Consider the following 21,423-nt stretch of genomic DNA (forward strand, 5'->3'; position numbering starts at 1 on the left):
ATAATAATAATAATAATAATAATAATAATAATAATAATAATAATAATAAGTTTATTATACCAGGAGCAGATTACATCTGAATTATAGGTATAGTCAGCATTACATAATACATTTTAAAGCGATACATTTAAGGCAAATTTGTTTGTGCAGAAATTTCCAAAGCGGTCAGTGTTGGTTGGTTTCACAATTACATTAAGATCTTAAATTATAAGTGTAGTTCAATCTATCTATATTCGTTACAAGGTTGTACAGGTCGTAAATTGGCGTGATACGCCCTAAGGGTAGCAGCTGGTAGAATTATATACCCTCAATTCAAAGAAAGGACGATCACCATCAGCCCGTCTTTTTTTATAGATCCCCCTCTCCCCTAGCCTGCTTGCAGGCGGTACTCGGTGTTATTATCGCGGAAAACTCTCTCCGTTCGGTGATCGGGCAGAGCCCTGCGTCCGTTTTTGCGCTCGCCCCCAGGAACCACGCGGTTTATAATACAAGATGGCGCCCGTTAACACCGAATACCGCCTGCAAGCAGGCTACCCCCTCCTGGGTGTTTTCAAATATCTAAAAAATGCAAGGGCGATAAAACTTTTACCAGAAGCACCCTGCATCATATTCTTTTTCTTTGTATGTTTCTTCTCGTTCTATCCCAGGTTGGCTAGTCTTGTCTGTAATCGAATAATAGCTAAAAATGCTGTTTATTAGGAGTCCATTTCTTCTTTAACTTGATTGACAGCTTGTCAATTAACCTGAGGCATCACTGTCACCTTCTGATCAGCGTCAACCAGTATGCGCACACTTTTACGGGTTCCGGGAGGAGATTCTGCTACGAAACGATTTACGGGAATTATCTTTATCTGAAAAAAGAAACATGTTACTCTAATAAATGAAGATGGAGTAAACAGGTAAAACATTGAATCATATTCCGAAGGTATTGTATCTTAAGGATAAGAGCCCAAACCCTTTTGAGCCCGTCCTACTTACTCGCAGGCCTGGGCGTTCTCTGTCTATTGTAGCTACTGCATCTTCTGCATTCTGAAAGAGCAAAGCCTGTATTACAATAACACAGCTATGAGAGATTTTGCGGGAAAGGGGAAGCAGGGGGGGGGAGAGGAAACACCGCTATCAAGGTCTATTTGAGCACCTTGGGTCTCTTGGGATGGGATTCACATGTATATGATTCATTTTGTGTGCAAGAATAAATCAGGAACAATCGTGCTGAAAACTGCTCACAAAGTGCGACGACGAGGGGCTAACCAGCTAACGCTCGACAGTCAGCGCGACTTCTGTGTTTAACCACGCTTCTACGCAAACCATCTAGTTTTTCTACAGCTTGTCTGTAGCCTTTCTAATTAAACTATTTTACTCAAAAATTGTAAACGTAGACCCAACTGTAGAAACATTAGACATAAACTGACAACTGGAGCAAGGATCATAGTCGCGCTCTTATGATGCCTTTGTCTGGTAGCGGTGCTCCCTATGGGGTCTGGTACGGACCCTAGAGAGGGACACGTCCGCATAAGTAACAGCCAAAATGGTAACCTCAGCAACCATACCTGGGAAGTGGTTAAGAAGTAGTCTTTTCGACCACATGAAACTCTAGGAGTTATTATTAATTAAAGCACGAAAACAAAATATATACGACATTAAAGGGAAATATTTCATTTATCCATTAGAAAAGATGGCGTTTCAGCTCTGCTGCGGCCGGAGTAGACCAGTGTTTAATTAATGTTTCTAATTCGCCCAAGGTAAAATCAAGTTGATATTTCTACTTTGCGGATATACCGTTTATAACACTATCTATACCTTTCCAAGAAGCTCTGGCCATTTGGATTTGATCCTAAGGGCTTTTTGTCTCTGGTCGAATGTGAATTTTGGTTTGTCTGTAGCCATCTATCGAAGAAATCCCCTAGCCTTGTTTTTGAGTTGTCACGAGCGGTAGGGTTGATCTAGGATTTTGCCGGCGGGTTGGGGGGGGGGGGGGTCACTAAGTCGAAAGGGGGTGTAACCCCGCCTTTGCTGGTGGTTCTGTTACAGTTTTTTTGTCTTAGCTTGGCTGCCTGGGCTCCATCAATCAACACGGGGTCTCTGTGGATCGGGGTACTTTTAGGCGCGCGGATCAATGTTACCTTCTCAAACAAAAGCTAGTTTCTCTCGGTACTTTGAATTTCTACGCTCCCTTCTTCAATATGAATTTATAAACCCACTTCTACCTACGACTTTTAATTTTAGCTTGCAATTCTTTTGGTAAGCATAAAAAACGACGAATGAAGAATAGAAAGAAATATTCTTCCCAACTGGAATTTGCGCATGCGAAAGCTGTTGCCCCTTCCGGCGTTCGTACGCGCGCATGAAAAAGCTGTTCACTAATACAATGCAGATTTTATTGCCCCTACTTATAAGCCTTTGTTTAGACCTATAGAGCACTGTTAATGCTAGGCTATTTACAAATACCAAGGTGCAGAAGGCATTAAAATCGCAGACAAATGTTCAAACAATTTAAATCGCTTGCGTATTCCTTTTTGTGCATTTTCATATTTCTCCTCCCTCCCCCGCTTAGTCAAAACACGATCACAAGATATCAGGGACGCGACTTCCGGTTGAACTTTACATCCGATGTGTCGCGTATAAGAATACTTCGTGATAAACACAATGCGTAAATAAGAGGTATGTAGCCTATAGAGGACAGAGTATTAGACTATACATAATTTCTAGTGGATAAATCATGAAGCAACCAAAAATTAAACGGAGGCTAAGGAATGTATCTCCTAACACCGGATAACCGAGTTTGTAAAATGATGTTCACAAAAATATCATATTTGAACTATAAAGTCTTTTCTAGTGGTATTTTGAATATCCTTCTGTTTCAGTTGAATATCCTTCTCGGTTTAAATTTCGATTTATCTTAAACTTCCCTCCCCCTCCCCCATTGTAACCTAGAGTCACGTGTGTTAGTGCTTGGCGCGCATTGTCTGATTGTATTTCCTCGGTATACTCATCCATCCGATGAAAATCCTAGCTGTGTTTCCAAATAAATCCTTATCTCTCGCCTTGCATTGTCATAAACATGTCCAGCCACGGCTTCGCGGTGAATTATCGGAGATTCGGTAGCAAGGAAAACCTCGTCGTGGGCTCAAACAACGGGGACGCGGACGACGAAATGGAAGAAGACGAAGATATGACGGAAGCTGAACTCGAACAGCAAGAGGAGCAAGAAGAATTAGAGCAAGTTCAGTTACCACATAAACACGTGTACTTCGTGACTGATCCAAATATGAGCTCATGGAACGAGGGATACCATGCTATGGAGCCAGTCTCGTGGCTTGGGTAAGATATGTCTTGTGCAACTTCCAAAACTTGTTGCATTCGTTTAGACCAGGGCTTTCGAAGAGGGAGGATTTGACTAAGGAAATACTTGAAAGTTTGCGATAACTTAAAATTACAAACTGAATGATATACTATACGTTTAAAATAAAAAGTGTGAGCTATAACTTTTTTAGGCCTACATGATTCCAAACATTTAAGTTTAAGTAAGTAAGTACTTTACAGTTCATGAAATAAGAGATGATTTCTCTATTATTTTTGTTTTTAAAAGCACTTTAAGTTACTTACGGATTTGGTATTACTAAGAGGTTGGAATATTCATAAGAACATTATGACGAGTTTTGTATCTCATGAGCCTGTTGAGAATTTTGCATACAGGGGGCAATATTTCAGTCCATGTTACTGTACAACTGACTTTATATCAAGGTTTTCTGGTTTGAATCACCAATCTCAGACAACAAAATACAGGAAATCTGGACAGGGGACAGGGGGTATCAAGAACAGGATGGACCCCCCTCTTTTCCAATTTGTGGTATCAAAATAAGTATCATTTATATGCTAACCATGAACCACTGCGGGTTACATATACAGTATAAATATACATTTTTTCAAATAGGTGTATAAACAAGAACACTACAACTTTCAAACCCTGGATTTATTTTTAATGGTACCTATGGTTTTGTTAATATGATATCCATGAGTCTCTGTGGGTTACAAAGCATGGATCTGCAAGTGCAACCTTTTATGAAATAGGTGTATATGGAAGAAATCAAGAGAAAAGGATTTAATGGCTCTAACATTTAACATTTTTGTTAAATGCATTGCAGACTAGCGTGTATTAGATTTTACATTTGGTGTGCAAAATTGTTATTCAAATACTGAGAATATTGTTATACTGAATGTTATTGTATCAAGATTCTCCCCTATGCATTTTACTGTAACTTTGTTGGGACTGAACATGTCAATTATTATATCAAATACATCATTATATGTTTATAAACATATAAATATTACCCACAAACGAGATCGCGAAAAAGAACAGACTCACAACACAGAAGTGAACTGATAAAAACAAAAAGGAAGAATGCTCTGCTAGCAGGGTATATAAATATTGTTATATTGAGGCTCCATTGTGTCATTATGCTGAATACTTTGTGAGCAAAAGTCATACAATACATTACATACATCCCAAGCATTCACCATTGTTTTGTTCTTTGTTTTCTTTAGGAAGCTTAGAGAGAAGATCAGGAGAATTGTGGAACATTTTATCATCAGGTGCATATGAATCCCTGTTTTCTTGAAGCTTTATAGATGTTATGTATTTTGGCTAGGATTTGTCTCCAAATAGCCCATCCAATAATACCCACTTTTTTAACTGTCTTTATTGATGATTGTTTTAATTATTTAAAGTCTTATGCTGCATTTTAGCTACACCACCATTGTCCTTTTTTTATACATCCTCTTTTGTCTTGTTTTACCCTTTTTGTGCATCATGTATGCCCTGTGCGTGTTTAAAGCTTTTTCTGTCTGTTTTCAGGTTAATCAGTTTGCTGCTTGTTCTGGCTGATGTTATTATTGTTATTGTTGATCTTTCAACAAATGACACCAATCACACTTCAGAGGTACAGCAATTCAGCAATAAAAATAAGATAGGTCTTGGGTAAAAGCCTTAGCATGGTTGAAAAGTTATTTTATTTTATTTTTGGAAAAGTAAAAAAGAGTCAAGATCAGGCAAAATAACCAAAATAATTATCCCAGGTTTATTGAATCACAAAATACTCTTCACCACCCTGTTAGGTTGGGGTACAGGCCGTATGCTAACAAACCTTGAAATTTATGCTCAAACCTAATTATTTACTATTCCCTGCATATTACCATTTTTGCATAAAATTGGTTCTTTTGTATCTATTATATTTGGATGAAGCAAACATGAAGGTTTTATGTAGTTTATTTTAAACTTTTCTTAGTACAAGCGTGCAAGTGCCTCTTAGTTTAATTGTATTGTATAAATCACGCTACATTTTCTTTTCCATAGAGTTACAAGCCTTTGGAAATATTCTCTGTAGTGATTGCTACAATCTTTCTGATTGAATTGAGTATGAGGGTTTTTGCATTAGGGTAAGCAGACAGTTTGCTTATCATACTTGTATACTTGTGTGCTGCTTTATTGGAATTTTTACTAAGAGTTTGTTTGCAATTCTGATACTGTACCTCATGTTTAGGACTTTTTTCTTCAAGCGTTGGCTGGAAGTCCTTGACCTAGTAGTTGTATTGGCGTCTTTCATACTTACAGTGGTGTTTGCTGCTATCACATTTGAGCATAGTTATGTCAAGTAAGTAATACGTCCTTGACCTAGTAGTTGAATTGGCATCTTCATACTTACAGTGGTGCTTGCTGCTATCACATTTGAGCATAGTTATGTCAAGTAAGTAATACGTCCTTGACCTAGTAGTTGAATTGGCATCTTCATACTTACAGTGGTGTTTGCTGCTATCACATTTGAGCATAGTTATGTGAAGTAAGTAATACGTCCTTGACCTAGTAGTTGAATTGGCATCTTCATACTTACAGTGGTGTTTGCTGCTATCACATTTGAGCATAGTTATGTCAAGTAAGTAATATCACATCAACTCTTTATAAATGGCCTGAATGTCTCGATGACCACTTTTTGCAAGTCGTGTCATTGTAAAGAATTAGGCAAACCGTTGCAAGACATGCTAGTCGGGACTGGCATTTATTAATGCTATAGTTATTAGACATGTCCTTTTCCTGGCAGATTGGTGGTTGCAGCCCGTTTCATCAGAGTTCTGTTCTTTATAAGAATAGTCACAGGAAAAGATCAGTTGGAAAGAGCAACAAGAAGAATGGTGAGTGCTTGCTGTCGTCTATCAGACAGACCAAAGGACAGACAGATGGATCACCAAACAAACAGACTGACATATGATGGACAGACGCATGATGGACAGATGCATGATGGACAGTCGCATAATGGACAGACGCATGACGGACAGACATGATAAAAAGATGTATATTTTCTGTATTGATAGGTAATTTCTACCACTTTCCTTGACAGTTGACCTGAAAATACCTTTTATTTTAATTTAGATATCCCAGAATAAGAGAAGATACCAGCAAGATGGCTTTGACCTTGATCTTACTTATGTGACAGGTAATTAATGCACCAACCATAGCTAGCATTAACATTAACCAACACACCTTGCTCCAATAATGACCAACATTATTGAACCTACAATATTTCATATTTTTCACACCCACAGAACCTAGTAGTTTTTTTACTGACAAAATGAGCAACATTGCTTGCACCAATAATAACCAACATAGTTAGTACCAACAAGGGCCAATATTGCTAGCATCAACAACAGCCATTATTGCTTGCAAAATCTCAATCTGCTTGTCAGAAGACAGAGGAAGTGCTAGTGAACTACTTTGTGGCATGTGTTAAGAAATATCATGTGACTTTATTGCTTGGTTAGCAATACTGGCTGTTTTGCCCAGCAACACTAGTACTTAAAAAAAACCTTAAGTTCTTTGAGTGCACTTTACAGTGTGACTAAGAAAACCGTGAACACCGGAAATATGTATGGAATGTTTGTTTCGACCAATCACTTGCAAGATATTCAAACAGTCAACTAGAAACATGTCTCAACAAGTCTCAGTGTCTGAATTCTTACGTCTGATTCATCAGAAAACAATAAACATTCCACACATATCTTAGGCCTTCAGGGTTTTACTGGTGTGCTGCAATGTAAGTCATGCTTTTAATTTTTACCATTATATCATTATTTTCTTTTTATGCAGAAAGAGTAATAGCCATGTCCTTTCCATCGTCTGGAAAGCATAAAATGTACCGCAATCCCATCTCAGTAAGTGTTGCACTTTTCCCATAATGTTTGAGTTACAAAGAACAGGCGACAACACAAAATATAATGTAGGCTTAGGAGCCATACAACAACAGAAACATGATGGGAGACAAACCACTTTTGCCTTGTCGTGTCAATGCAGATGGGTTCACAGTAAGTTGTAGAATCCTATAGTCAAATTCTTAGATGCGCCCTCATTGGTCAAAATAGAGTGAGATTTTTGTGGAATTCAATAGTTGAAAATTGGAATTCAATGAAAGCACAGGTGTACCACTAAATTTTTCCCAGTGCGAATCATATCTTTCAAACTTAACCTTAGCTGAGAAAATCAAAGTTCTCATCAAACTAGTTTTGATATGGATGAATGGACTTGTTTAGGAAGAAACTTTCGCTCTGAGATTTAGTCTGAATTTCCCAGAAGTTGAAAAACTTTCCAAGCCTTTGACTTTTGTGAGTAGGAAACAAACGCAGCGAAAGTCAAAACAAAACACTGACATTAGGGCTCTTGGCGCAGAAAAGACAAAAAACCATGAATGAAAATACAATGGCTACATATATTTAAAACGAAACACAAGAATTCAAAGAATGTATCACAGCCTACAACACCAGAAAAAAGCACCAGAGTCGCTACCCACTAAGCGTACAAATCCTGAGGTACCACAACCAGTTTCTCACCTGGTGCAGTGAGCAGCGGTCTGTTTATGGAACTCACTTCAACAACTCCCTAATGGGCATTGCTGTCAACCTCCATGTTTACTATCAATCAGGAGGAAGTCATGATTCCCTCTAAATTTGAACGGACACGCATCCGTTCTGTCTTTTCTGTTTTGATCTGTCCATTTTCCCATCTCAGGTAAGAACTTCCAATCCTCACAGATTTGGTTGGTGATTGATTAGAGCCTTTGTATTCAATCCGATAAATATCCAGCTATTAATTGTACCATTGAGAATAAAGATGCCGCCATCAAACCGTTGTCTCTTTTTCTTAAAAACAAAATGGATTAAACTTTCTGAACGTGATAGATCTCATGTAAAAACACTGCTCGCCTCTCATTGGCTGGTAAAATAACAACTACAAAATAGCTTCTTTGACAACTAAAAATAGTGCATAAAAATCTCTTCAACCATAAAAAGAATTTGACCATAGGATTCAAGACTAATTCATCATCGATTCAACGGTATCGAACTCGTCGCTGCTTGACTCGTGCGTTTTTTGCTTGAAATTTACCTTGGAATTCCCTCATTGATGATGAATTTCTCTATAGAATTGCTGAACTGTCAAATTTCTGTCTTAGTTGATGACCAGTTTTTGGTACTGTATATTACTTTTTCAGACATTGATGCACATTGCAGTCTAATGACACTCTGATGTACTTTGTGCATTATATCTGGGTGTGACCACAGCTGCATGTGTGCTAGAGAATCTTTTGAGTGGTGTTTAGGCCCCTTGCAGGAAGCAATTGTAAGGTGTTATAAGCCCTCACACATCTAAGTTCTTTTTCATTTGTTTTCCTTATATATATATTTGTTTTGCACTAATTTTTTTTGAAATGCCATGCAGTTGTTAATACAAGTGTAGAGTTTTTATGACTTTCTAAACTAAGTCTTCCAAAATAAACAATACAATGGTTGAAAGTATTAAAAATATATTTTACCTCTAGTTGTGAGTTATTGTAACTTGTGCTTTAGGAAGCTATACAATTAAATCCTGATAAAGGCTAAATTATATCTTAATGTGTGCTACAGGAAGTTGCAAGATTCCTGGATACCAAACATTCTGATCACTACAAAGTCTACAATCTCTGTAGTAAGTATCTCACCTCTTATACCCATATAAGAGGCAATAAGATTTTGCTATTATGCCGAATCATACACATAAGACATTTGAATATACAGTATAGATGAGGTTGGAACCATTTAGCTTGACTCAGAGTATGTGCGGCCCCATGTAAATGCTGTATTTTGTTAGCAGCTGAGGCTTTGATCTTATAATGATAGCCTGATAGGGTGCCATGTAGAGAAAAAATAATATGCTGTTAACATGAACACAGTAGTATTAAAATACAGTGAATGTGAAGCGTAAGATTTCATGTTAAACACCTAATGGTCCATTCCTCAGATGAAGTTGGATTATGTGTTTCAGGTGAGAGAAGCTATGATCCATCCATTTTTCACAATCAAGTGGAAAGAATACTCATAGATGACCACAACGTCCCAAGACTTAGGTAGGTATGCAGATAGTTCAAACCTGACCATCTTGAGTACCATTTTTGACCACTATGTAGAGTCCCAACATGTTACAGCCAAAATCATTGTTGCACGACCACCCACAATTCTAAATCCTTATCAGCATATAGTAGCATATAGCTTAATTTAGTAGAATTCTAAATTTAATAAACACAACTTTGCAAATGCTGCTGAGATATACGTAACTTTGTTAATTCACAGCTATTAATGCATTGTTCTTTATAACTCACCCACTTTTTAGCCTCATTTTTGGAACATAATGCCATATTTTTATAAGTCCTTGAGAAATGCATAAAGTTGCTGTTGGCTTTTATGTTTTCATTACTTTTTTATTCCTCAGCCAGCTGCTGTATTTCTGTCACAATGTCAGAGAATGGTTGGACAAAGACCCCTCAAATGTCATTGCTGTACATTGCAAAGGAGGAAAAGGTCAAATGTGGTTGCCTCATCAGCCCTAAGACAGGGCTTCTGGAATTACGTGGAAAAAAACTCAAAATTAAGCGGGATTCTTTGCTAAATTACACACTAAACTATGCGGAAAATCAATCATTACGCGGTAAATTACGTGGAAAATCAATCATTAAGCGGTAAATTACGCGGGGTTTTTGCAATACATTTTTCTTTAAAAATCTAAATTTTGCGGGATTCTTTACCGAATTACGCGCTAAATTACACGGAATATCAACTGTTACGCCCAAACTACATTTTGTACCGAAGGAAAGCACGAAATAACTTGAAAAGGTTAATTTTTTGGGTGAAAATATCTTAGGCAAGTTTTCATTGGCTCCTAGCCACCAGCCAATTAAAAAAGGTATTTTATTCTTAGTCCTAGGCCTTCGCGGTTTAGCAAAAAACGCCTAGTCATTTTATTTGTTTTCGAAATTCAGTTCGAAATATCGCACTTTTACGAAAAATATATCTCTTTTTTTATGAGAAATAGAGGTAAGAACCCTAAAAGAACACATCAGCTGTGCAATTAAATGTTTTGTCTTTCAAAGTTTAGCCAAATTACACGGGATTACGCGGAAAAGCACAAGCACGTAATTCCAGAAGCCCTGCTAAGAAGCTTACTGGGCCAATTATGGCAACAAAGCTGTTTTATTGGCCTTATTTGTCATATAGATACAAATATTCTTCTGAATGTGTCTTCTCTTTGAGAAATTATTGGGAAACTGTTATTTGCAAGAAAGTCATTTCAAGGCAACTGGTTGCCTAAATTCTTTGCACGCTTAGCACAGAGCTGTCACAGGCCTAAAAATATTGGGGGGGGGGCATGATACAGTAACAGTTAAAAAATATTTGAGAACACAGCCACACCCATACATTTCTTTATAATTCTGTAATTTTTTTGGTGTGTGTGTGTGTGTGTGTGTGTTGGGGGGGGGGGGGGGGGGTGGACATGCCCCACTCCAGCCACAGCCCTGCTAGTGGGTGGTTGCCTAATGACTAGATAACATTGTATTCTCTCTTATTTTAAATGCAGGTAGAACAGGGACAGCTATTTGTGCCTGGTTGATTGCCAGTGGCCAGTTTGAACAGGCACAGGTTGGTAGAGAATTATTGAACTATTGTTTGTTTATGTACCATAATAATGATTATATAATATAACAAATTTCTTCTCTAAACAGTAGTTTTCACAAAGCTTTTGACACAAATGTTGCAAACTAGGTTTTTCATACAGTGCTTACCTGTCATGTGAAGTGCCCAGAGCCTGAGAATTTCAAAGCCAAACCTTTTATCCATTGCTCCTACTGAGCTTGCAATTGATGTGTCCCAATTCTTTGTAAAATCAATTGTAGGAAGCTACACAAGTTCAAATTTCTGCCCATCTTAACATTGAAAACAGGACTGTTTTGATGTCAGATGCTAAGCACAATCTTGCATGTTCTTTATTGTATTAGATACTTATTAAATGATGTATAATTTTAGCACAGCCTGGAGTACTTTGGAGTGCGACGTACAGATTACAGTGTTGGTAAAACTTACCAAGGTGTTCAGACTCCTAGCCAGGTATATTAGCCGGCTCTATTCTAATCATATGCTCACACTAAGTTTGAAGGCTGCTATGTGTCAGTATTTTTTTTTATAATATCATAGAAAGTAAAAGCACGGGCAAACCAGGATAAGAATCATTCTTTAGTGATCCTTCGGAAAAATAAAACTTAATTTGAAGTTGTGTCTTGACTGTTTTTTCAATAAAGCCAGTTACATTACTATATTAGCCTCATATGTTGTTTTTGAGAGGAATTGTGGCACAGGGACTAAACCCCACAACTTATAATTATACTTCATCTCCCCAATGGATTACGAGGGACTGATTCTAATCCCGGTTCGCCTGTGGTAAGAGATGATAATTTGGCTTATTTACCTAGCTTTTTGAAAGTTTATTATTGTTTAATTTCCTCAGGGGCGTTATGTAGGGTACCTTGAGCAAATCTTTACAAAGCTGAACAGAAGAATGCCACCCGCTGTCACACTCAAATTGAAGACAATCAAAATTGATGGCATTGGAGGTAATATTATTTTCATATCTTTGATGCCAAATATAATAAAAAATATTCCTAGGTATGCCTTCTGTAGTTCCAGTCACAAAGAGAGAGGTGCATTTTTAATGTGACCCAAAACTCTTTTGGCATAAAAGAATTATTAAGACCAAGTGTGAGCTTTTTGTCATCTGATAGGGTGTATCTGTTCCTTTTAATTTACCCTACTGCATCCATCAATGCATGTTATTGGCTAGAGTGCGACTGATAGTTTGTTATTAGGTGTTGGTAATGGTGACGGTAAAGATTTGAGGCTAGAGGTTATAATCAACAGCAGTGTGGTGTGCCACATGTCATGCAGTGAGGGCCAGCCTGGACAGGTAATGTATGCAGTAAACAGGGGCTGGACAGAGGGGGTGGGGGTGGGGGGGTGCGCAGCCTGGACAGGTAATGTATGCAGTAAACAGGGGCTGGACAGAGGGGGTGGGGGTGGGGGGGGGGGTGCGCAGCCTGGATAGGTTATGTATGCAGTAAACGGGCTGGACAGAGAGGGTAGGGGTGGGGGGTGCGCAGCCTGGACAGGTAATGTATGCAGTAAACAGGGGCTGGACAGAGGGGGTGGGGGTGGGGGGTGCGCAGCCTGGATAGGTTATGTATGCAGTAAACGGGCTGGACAGAGAGGGTAGGGGTGGGGGGTGCGCAGCCTGGACAGGTAATGTATGCAGTAAACAGGGGCTGGACAGAGAGGGTGGGGGTGGGGGGTGCGCAGCCTGGATAGGTTATGTATGCAGTAAACAGGGGCTGGACAGAGGGGGTGGGGGTGGGGGGGTGCGCAGCCTGGACAGGTAATGTATGCAGTAAACAGGGGCTGGACAGAGAGGGTGGGGGTGGGGGGTGCGCAGCCTGGACAGGTAATGTATGCAGTAAACAGGGGCTGGACAGAGGGGGTGGGGGTGGGGGGGTGCGCAGCCTGGACAGGTAATGTATGCAGTAAACGGGGGCTGGACAGAGGGGGTGGGAGTGGGGGGGTGCGCAGCCTGGACAGGTAATGTATGCAGTAAACAGGGGCTGGACAGAGAGGGTGGGGGTGGGGGGTGCGCAGCCTGGATAGGTTATGTATGCAGTAAACAGGGGCTGGACAGAGGGGGTGGGGGTGGGGGGGTGCGCAGCCTGGACAGGTAATGTATGCAGTAAACAGGGGCTGGACAGAGAGGGTGGGGGTGGGGGGTGCGCAGCCTGGACAGGTAATGTATGCAGTAAACAGGGGCTGGACAGAGGGGGTGGGGGTGGGGGGTGCGCAGCCTGGACAGGTAATGTGTGCAGTAAACAGGGGCTGGACAGAGAGGGTGGGGGTGGGGGGTGCGCAGCCTGGACAGGTAATGTATGCAGTAAACAGGGGCTGGACAGAGGGGGTGGGGGTGGGGGGGTGCGCAGCCTGGACAGGTAATGTGTGCAGTAAACGGGGGCTGGACAGAGGGGGTGGGGGTGGGGGGGTGCGCAGCCTGGACAGGTAATGTATGCAGTCAACAGGGGCTGGCAGAGGGGGTGGGGGTGGGGGGTGCGCAGCCTGGACAGGTAATGTATGCAGTAAACAGGGGCTGGACAGAGGGGGTGGGGGTTGGGGGTGCGCAGCCTGGACAGGTAATGTATGCAGTAAACAGGGGCTGGACAGAGGGGGTGGGGGTGGGGGGGTGCGCAGCCTGGACAGGTAATGTATGCAGTCAACAGGGGCTGGTAAGAGGGGGTGGGGGTGGGGGGTGCGCAGCCTGGACAGGTAATGTATGCAGTAAACGGGCTGGACTGAGGGGGTGGGGGTGGGGGGTGCGTAGCCTGGACAGGTAATGTATGCAGTAAACGGGCTGGACAGAGGGGGGTGGGGGTGGGGGGTGCGCAGCCTGGACAGGTAATGTATGCAGTAAACAGGGGCTGGACAGAGGGGGTGGGGGTGGGGGGTGCGCAGCCTGGACAGGTAATGTATGCAGTAAACGGGCTAGACAGAGAGGGTTGGGGTGGGGGGTGCGCAGCCTGGACAGGTAATGTATGAAGTAAACAGGGGCTGGACAGAGGGGGTGGGGGGGTGCGCAGCCTGGACAGGTAATGTATGCAGTAAACGGGCTGGACAGAGGGGGTGGGGGTGGGGGGGTGCGCAGCCTGGACAGGTAATGTATGCAGTAAACGGGCTGGACAGAGGGGGTGGGGGTGGAGGGTGCGCAGCCTGGACAGGTAATGTATGCAGTAAACAGGGGCTGGACAGAGGGGGTGGGGGTGGGGGGGGTGCGCAGCCTGGATAGGTTATGTATGCAGTAAACAGGGGCTGGACAGAGAGGGTGGGGGTGGGGGGGGGGGTGCGCAGCCTGGACAGGTAATGTATGCAGTCAACAGGGGCTGGACAGAGGGGGTGGGGGGGGGTGCGCAGCCTGGACAGGTAATGTATGCAGTAAACAGGGGCTGGACAGAGGGGGTGGGGGTGGGGGAGTGCGCAGCCTGGACAGGTAATGTATGCAGTAAACAGGGGCTGGACAGAGGGGGTGGGGGTGGGGGGGGGTGCGCAGCCTGGATAGGTTATGTATGCAGTAAACAGGGGCTGAACAGAGGGGGTGGGGGGTGGGGGGGTGCGCAGCCTGGATAGGTAATGTATGCAGTAAACGGGCTGGACAGTGGGGGTGGGGGGTGCGCAGCCTGGACAGGTAATGTATGCAGTAAACGGGCTGGACAGAGAGGGTGGGGATGGGGGTGGGGGGGTGCGCAGCCTGGACAGTTAATGTATGCAGTAAACGGGCTGGACAGTGGGGGTGGGGGGGTGCGCAGCCTGGACAGGTAATGTATGCAGTAAACGGGCTGGACAGAGAGGGTGGGGGTGGGGGTGGGGGGGTGCGCAGCCTGGACAGTTAATGTATGCAGTAAACGGGCTGGACAGAGGGGGTGGGGGTGGGGGGTGCGCAGCCTGGATAGGTTATGTATGCAGTAAACAGGGGCTGGACAGAGGGGGTGGGGGTGGGGGGGTGCGCAGCCTGGACAGGTAATGTATGCAGTAAACAGGGGCTGGACAGAGGGGGTGGGGGTGGGGGGGTGCACAGCCTGGACAGGTAATGTATGCAGTAAACAGGGGCTGGACAGAGGGGGTGGGGGTGGGGGGGTGCGCAGCCTGGACAGGTAATGTATGCAGTAAACAGGGGCTGGACAGAGGGGGTGGGGGTGGGGGTGGGGGTGCGCAGCCTGGACAGGTAATGTATGCAGTAAACAGGGGCTGGACAGAGGGGGTGGGGGTGGGGGGGGGTGCGCAGCCTGGATAGGTTATGTATGCAGTAAACAGGGGCTGGACAGAGGGGGTGGGGGTGGGGGGGGGGTGCGCAGCCTGGATAGGTTATGTATGCAGTAAACAGGCTGGACAGAGAGGGTGGGGGTGGGGGGTGCGCAGCCTGGACAGGTAATGTATGCAGTAAACGGGCTGGACAGAGGGGGTGGGGGTTGGGGGTGCGCAGCCTGGACAGGTAATGTATGCAGTAAACAGGGGCTGGACAGAGGGGGTGGGGGTGGGGGGGTGCGCAGCCTGGACAGGTAATGTATGCAGTCAACAGGGGCTGGTAAGAGGGGGTGGGGGTGGGGGGTGCGCAGCCTGGACAGGTAATGTATGCAGTAAACGGGCTGGACTGAGGGGGTGGGGGTGGGGGGTGCGTAGCCTGGACAGGTAATGTATGCAGTAAACGGGCTGGACAGAGGGGGGTGGGGGTGGGGGGTGCGCAGCCTGGACAGGTAATGTATGCAGTAAACAGGGGCTGGACAGAGGGGGTGGGGGTGGGGGGTGCGCAGCCTGGACAGGTAATGTATGCAGTAAACGGGCTAGACAGAGAGGGTTGGGGTGGGGGGTGCGCAGCCTGGACAGGTAATGTATGAAGTAAACAGGGGCTGGACAGAGGGGGTGGGGGGTGCGCAGCCTGGACAGGTAATGTATGCAGTAAACGGGCTGGACAGAGGGGGTGGGGGTGGGGGGGTGCGCAGCCTGGACAGGTAATGTATGCAGTAAACGGGCTGGACAGAGGGGGTGGGGGTGGAGGGTGCGCAGCCTGGACAGGTAATGTATGCAGTAAACAGGGGCTGGACAGAGGGGGTGGGGGTGGGGGGGGTGCGCAGCCTGGATAGGTTATGTATGCAGTAAACAGGGGCTGGACAGAGAGGGTGGGGGTGGGGGGGGGGGGGGTGCGCAGCCTGGACAGGTAATGTATGCAGTCAACAGGGGCTGGACAGAGGGGGTGGGGGGGGGGTGCGCAGCCTGGACAGGTAATGTATGCAGTAAACAGGGGCTGGACAGAGGGGGTGGGGGTGGGGGGGGTGCGCAGCCTGGATAGGTTATGTATGCAGTAAACAGGGGCTGAACAGAGGGGGTGGGGGGTGGGGGGGTGCGCAGCCTGGATAGGTAATGTATGCAGTAAACGGGCTGGACAGTGGGGGTGGGGGGGTGCGCAGCCTGGACAGGTAATGTATGCAGTAAACGGGCTGGACAGAGAGGGTGGGGATGGGGGTGGGGGGGTGCGCAGCCTGGACAGTTAATGTATGCAGTAAACGGGCTGGACAGTGGGGGTGGGGGGGTGCGCAGCCTGGACAGGTAATGTATGCAGTAAACGGGCTGGACAGAGAGGGTGGGGGTGGGGGTGGGGGGGTGCGCAGCCTGGACAGTTAATGTATGCAGTAAACGGGCTGGACAGAGGGGGTGGGGGTGGGGGGTGCGCAGCCTGGATAGGTTATGTATGCAGTAAACAGGGGCTGGACAGAGGGGGTGGGGGTGGGGGGGTGCGCAGCCTGGACAGGTAATGTATGCAGTAAACAGGGGCTGGACAGAGGGGGTGGGGGTGGGGGGGTGCACAGCCTGGACAGGTAATGTATGCAGTAAACAGGGGCTGGACAGAGGGGGTGGGGGTGGGGGGGTGCGCAGCCTGGACAGGTAATGTATGCAGTAAACAGGGGCTGGACAGAGGGGGTGGGGGTGGGGGTGGGGGTGCGCAGCCTGGACAGGTAATGTATGCAGTAAACAGGGGCTGGACAGAGGGGGTGGGGGTGGGGGGGGGTGCGCAGCCTGGATAGGTTATGTATGCAGTAAACAGGGGCTGGACAGAGGGGGTGGGGGTGGGGGGGGTGCGCAGCCTGGATAGGTTATGTATGCAGTAAACAGGCTGGACAGAGAGGGTGGGGGTGGGGGGTGCGCAGCCTGGATAGGTAATGTATGCAGTAAACAGGGGCTGGACAGAGGGGGTGGGGGTGGGGGGGTGCAGCCTGGATAGGTTATGTTATGCAGTCAACAGGGGCTGGACAGAGGGGGTGGGGGTGGTGGTGCGCAGCCTGGATAGCTTATGTATGCAGTCAACAGGGGTGGGACAGAGGGGGTGGGAACGTAGGAAAATTCCTACAAAACAGAGGTGTGGCTGTGGTGTGAACTTTGGTTCACTGTCTGTTTTATGAACTATGTTTTGTAGATAAAGTATTTTGAAGATCTGGACAAGCTTGTGATCGCAGTTGGTGAAACGGATTGCCCTTCTCTCACTGGGGACATCAAAATCAAGTTCTACTCTAACAACCCTGTAAGTCAAATCATATTTGGGACTCATTATTGAACATCACTTTCTTAATATTTTTTTTAATTCCTAGAATGTACCAGTTGGCTATGATCATTGTGCATTCTATTTCTGGTTCCATACAAGTTTCATAGAAAATTACAGGTATTGTTATTTTTTCTCTGGCATTATATCTTTGTATGAACTCAATTTGTGGTAAGCAGAAGTAAACCCAGTTCTTTCTCCTTTGCCAGATTGTTTCTGCGAAGAGAGGAATTGGATAATCCGCATAAACCAAAAGTATGGAAAGTCTACAAGGAAACATTTGCTGTTGACATTACGTTCCACCAGCAATAGCATGTTTTGTGGAAAATTGTTTTGTAGAAGATATAAAGTGTAGCACACACACTAGCCCAATGGTTGGTTTCAGTTTATTGCTGCCAGTGCACTGAAGCAGAAAATTAAGGCAAATTCTCTGTGTTGGGTGAATTATCATCTTTTTAAAAGAAAATTGACCTATTGTAGCTTCAGTCACTGGTCTCACATTTTGGGTGAAACCGTGCTAGATGATATCAACCCTTTTTGTACAAAAAAACATATGACCAGACAACAAAATTTTACAAAAACATATACTGTCTCAAACTAGGTACGGAATTTTTATTGAAGTTTGACAACAACTGTGCAGATACCGTACATCTGGGTGGGAAAACAGTTTAACCTTGATATACCAATATTTGATGTATAACAACTGACTTTTTGGGTATTATATAATATTTGTAATAATAATTGATGATGCAATATTTGTCCCTTGTCATTATCAATGTTCTATTGAGAATTACAAACACAGTAGAAGATTGTTGTAACTTCTTAGGCCACAGATGTAGATGTAAAGCCACATTGTCACCAGTTTACTTCCAGAGGGCTGTGAGAAACCTCATCTGACAAAATAATCTATTAGAATCCACGCTATTTAACAGACCATCCTCTCTAAATAGACAATAGACTGCTGCTTTTACAATTTTGAAATGTTTTCTGTGTTTCCCATTAAAAGTCATTGAAGATTGTTACAAAATCAACCAAAAGTAAACTGGTGACAATGCTGCTTTAACTTTCACAGTAATGAAATTGAAATTAATGGAAATCTAGCTACTTCCTATTCCATTGGAGTTCAACAAGCTTGTAAAAAGTATGCCATAGACCTTTTTTTAGGGTGACATGAAATGAAATGTACAGCAATAAGAATTGAGTGCATAATATTTTTAATGAAATAAAATTTTGATATGCCAAAAGGAAAGGAATTTTGAAAAGATCTGCCTACAATGAAAAGAAATAATGGATTTTTGATTTTATATAATTGTATCACTTAATTGAAATACAATAAAGAATACTTTTTGGAGTGGAGCCACTTTTTATTTGTCTATATCTACAAAATTGAGCAAGTTTAGGTTAGAAGAAGAGGAATATAAAATAGTATTTAAGCTGTTTATATACATGTTCTTACACTTGAGAATTGGTTATTTTAACATAAATTCAAGTATTTGTTGTTCTGACATGGATTTTTAATGGCCTGAACTATTTCAGCACCAAACTTCTCACTGATTAGTTGGGAAAAAAATAAACATTCTCTAAACACATATATGGCTGTTTACATATGTTTGGTTATATATAGAGTGGTTTTCATTAACCCATGAAATAAAGTGGGATAGTCAAAGTGTAATAGTCAAGAAAACACAAAAGAGAACAATGGAATTGGATCACAAAGTGTAATACGCTAAAGTGTAGTTCACGTGTTAATGAAAATCACTCTAAATGTCCAAAATTCTTGTGGAATAATTTATTTACAAATGCTTTATGTACATGTCAAGTCTAGTTCTCAGCTATGTTATAACTGCTGGTAATTTTTAAATCCTTAAAACCTGAGTGGATACCACATGGTGTAGAAATATAAAAAAATCACATTTTTCAGCTTCAATTATGTAAGCTATTGAAATCATGAATACTTTGCTTTGTATTCAGCCAAATTCTTCTTTGTAAAACACTCCTCATGATAGAGCTTGTTGTTGTCTTCCTGGCATCTACCACTGTACCCTTCGTCTGGGTTTGGGGCAATGACATCACAGCAACTGCTGCATCTTGGTCCAGCGTAAAGGGTGTAACATTCTTCGTGGTACTTCTTGCCAGAGTATATTCCCCATCTGCCAGACAGGCCTTTGCTGGGAAAGGCAATTAAGGCAAAGCAGCAATGCTCACATCGGGGCCCTTTGTTTTTAAGATAGCACTCTGTGTGATAGGCCTATAAAGAAAAGAAATAACAGTTAAGTAAAGATGTTATTGACTATGGTACTCTTACAATAAATTCAGAGCTGTTAGTATGTGAGCACCTCAGGAATTTTTAAAAATTACTGCTGTTTTTGACAGAAGCTAGCAGCCTGCTTTGAACCCAGAGAAATGCTTGCTACAAATATTTCAAAATAGTACTTTTTCAACCTTCATTCAATGAATTTTGATGACAGGTCTTGGTTGTTTGACACATCAGATTTTGAAAATCCATTTATATGCACTATGCCGATTTGAAGTTCAATGGACTTTGGGTTATCTGAATGCCCAGTTATTTTTAGGAGTTGCGCAGGTTTCAGATAGCGCGTAGAGGACAGTTACAATACAATACAATAAACTTTATTTAACGAGGGTTTCATATTAACCTTTTGCAGTTTTTATAATATATGGCCTTCCCTATATCTACGTACCTATGATAATAATAAAAAACTATGTTAGACATTTACGGAAATACTAGGGGAAACTTGGAAATTAAACTATACAAGACACTAATACTACATGTTGATAAAGCAACTAACTACAAAACAGGCAGACGTCAACATAGAAACAAGTGTTCGCTTATCATTAAGTAGTGTAGCTCGGTTTTTTTTTTCGTTTCAAATCTAGAGGATACATTTGCATGACGATGATTTTGGCGTTTGGACCATAATCGGCTTGGTAATAAGCGAGTAATTCTAATATTGGTGGTATCAACACTAATATCTATGCACTGTACACTGGTCAAATTATAACAAACAGTAACCAGTTACTTATAGTACTTAACTTATATGTAGCTATGTAGTGTGAAAGTTTGACAAATCGGCTTGTGTGTGTTGTCAATTTTTATTGCTTTAAATATCACACACCTTCTGTCCTTGCCAAACGCTTTCTCCTGTGAAACCTTCATCAGGATCTGGGCATATTATGTCAAAACACGAGCAACACCTTTCTTCCTGTTGTGGAAACGACGTCTGGAGATCCTTTAGTAGATCTGTTTTTTCTTGTTTTACGTAAAGCAGGACGTTAGATGAGGCCACAGGCTCTGTTGCCTTCTCGCTGTATGGCGGTGGTGGTTCGTTGCTGTAAGCAGGGGGCATGGATGACGAACTATTTCCGTACTTTTCAACTAGTCGTTTCTTCGCTAGAGACAGGTCGTTGTTGCATTTTTTCAACTCACTCTCGGCCACATCCTTCGGGTACCCCATTTGGTTAACGAGCTCATACAGAGAAGATTCTGTTTCCTTGCTATTTCCTGACTTCGACATTTTCAATTTGCTAAAGAAACTCATCATACACGGTCACGGACCGGAGACGGAATCTAAGCTTATATTATAAATTTATGGACGTTCTCTTACGTTTCGATTATGGAACAGCGCAGGCCTGGTTACCAAATCACGCCGTGTGATGTCATCATTATATCCAAAATAACCACCAATGGGGATCGGGTTTTAAAAATGGCTTACATAGTTATCTATTTTTAGAAAAAAAATATATTTTGTATCTTCAGTCTCTGAGTTTTTGCGGTATGGGAAAGTATTTCTAATGAGCTGAAAAGGCTGGCTTCAAACTGAAAGGAGATAATTAAAAATTGGACACACCTGAACACACGTAAAATGCATTTTGAGAACTCC

At 43.1% G+C, this 21,423-nt stretch overlaps 2 protein-coding genes across 2 annotated transcripts; one reads left to right on the forward strand and one right to left on the reverse strand.

Moving 5' to 3' along the window:
• Positions 1 to 2,940: 2,940 nt before the first annotated feature.
• On the forward strand, positions 2,941 to 18,872 carry LOC5519155 (phosphatidylinositol 3,4,5-trisphosphate 3-phosphatase TPTE2). Its single transcript, XM_032364022.2, has 18 exons — positions 2,941 to 3,321; positions 4,546 to 4,593; positions 4,856 to 4,940; positions 5,354 to 5,436; positions 5,541 to 5,651; positions 6,096 to 6,186; positions 6,425 to 6,488; positions 7,139 to 7,203; positions 8,947 to 9,007; positions 9,344 to 9,425; positions 9,788 to 9,876; positions 10,931 to 10,992; positions 11,377 to 11,457; positions 11,855 to 11,960; positions 12,213 to 12,310; positions 17,399 to 17,503; positions 17,571 to 17,641; positions 17,731 to 18,872. The coding sequence occupies exons 1-18, from the start codon at positions 3,062 to 3,064 to the stop codon at positions 17,831 to 17,833; spliced, it is 1,665 nt and encodes a 554-aa protein (XP_032219913.1). The 5' UTR covers positions 2,941 to 3,061; the 3' UTR covers positions 17,834 to 18,872.
• LOC5519169 lies at positions 18,119 to 21,162 on the reverse strand. The gene is made up of 2 exons (XM_001639017.3): positions 20,659 to 21,162; positions 18,119 to 19,769 (listed from the first exon to the last, which is right to left on the reverse strand). Exons 1-2 carry the CDS (start codon positions 21,082 to 21,084, stop codon positions 19,467 to 19,469), a joined length of 729 nt encoding a protein of 242 aa, XP_001639067.1. The 5' UTR covers positions 21,085 to 21,162; the 3' UTR covers positions 18,119 to 19,466.
• Between the last annotated feature and the right edge of the window lie 261 nt (positions 21,163 to 21,423).

This window comes from Nematostella vectensis, chromosome 10 (genome assembly GCF_932526225.1).
Source record: "Nematostella vectensis chromosome 10, jaNemVect1.1, whole genome shotgun sequence".
In the NCBI taxonomy this organism is placed as follows: domain Eukaryota; kingdom Metazoa; phylum Cnidaria; class Anthozoa; order Actiniaria; family Edwardsiidae; genus Nematostella; species Nematostella vectensis.

Coding starts and splice junctions, on each gene's coding strand:
- LOC5519169 (XM_001639017.3), bottom strand. CDS start 21,084: ATGATGAGTTTCTTTAGCAAATTGAAAATGTCGAAGTCAGGAAATAGC. Junction 19,770..20,658: donor GCGTTTGGCAAGGACAGAAG/GTGTGTGATATT, acceptor TTTTCTTTATAG/GCCTATCACACAGAGTGCTA.
- LOC5519155 (XM_032364022.2), top strand. CDS start 3,062: ATGTCCAGCCACGGCTTCGCGGTGAATTATCGGAGATTCGGTAGCAAG. Junction 5,652..6,095: donor TTTGAGCATAGTTATGTCAA/GTAAGTAATACG, acceptor TTTTCCTGGCAG/ATTGGTGGTTGCAGCCCGTT. Junction 11,458..11,854: donor GTGTTCAGACTCCTAGCCAG/GTATATTAGCCG, acceptor TAATTTCCTCAG/GGGCGTTATGTAGGGTACCT.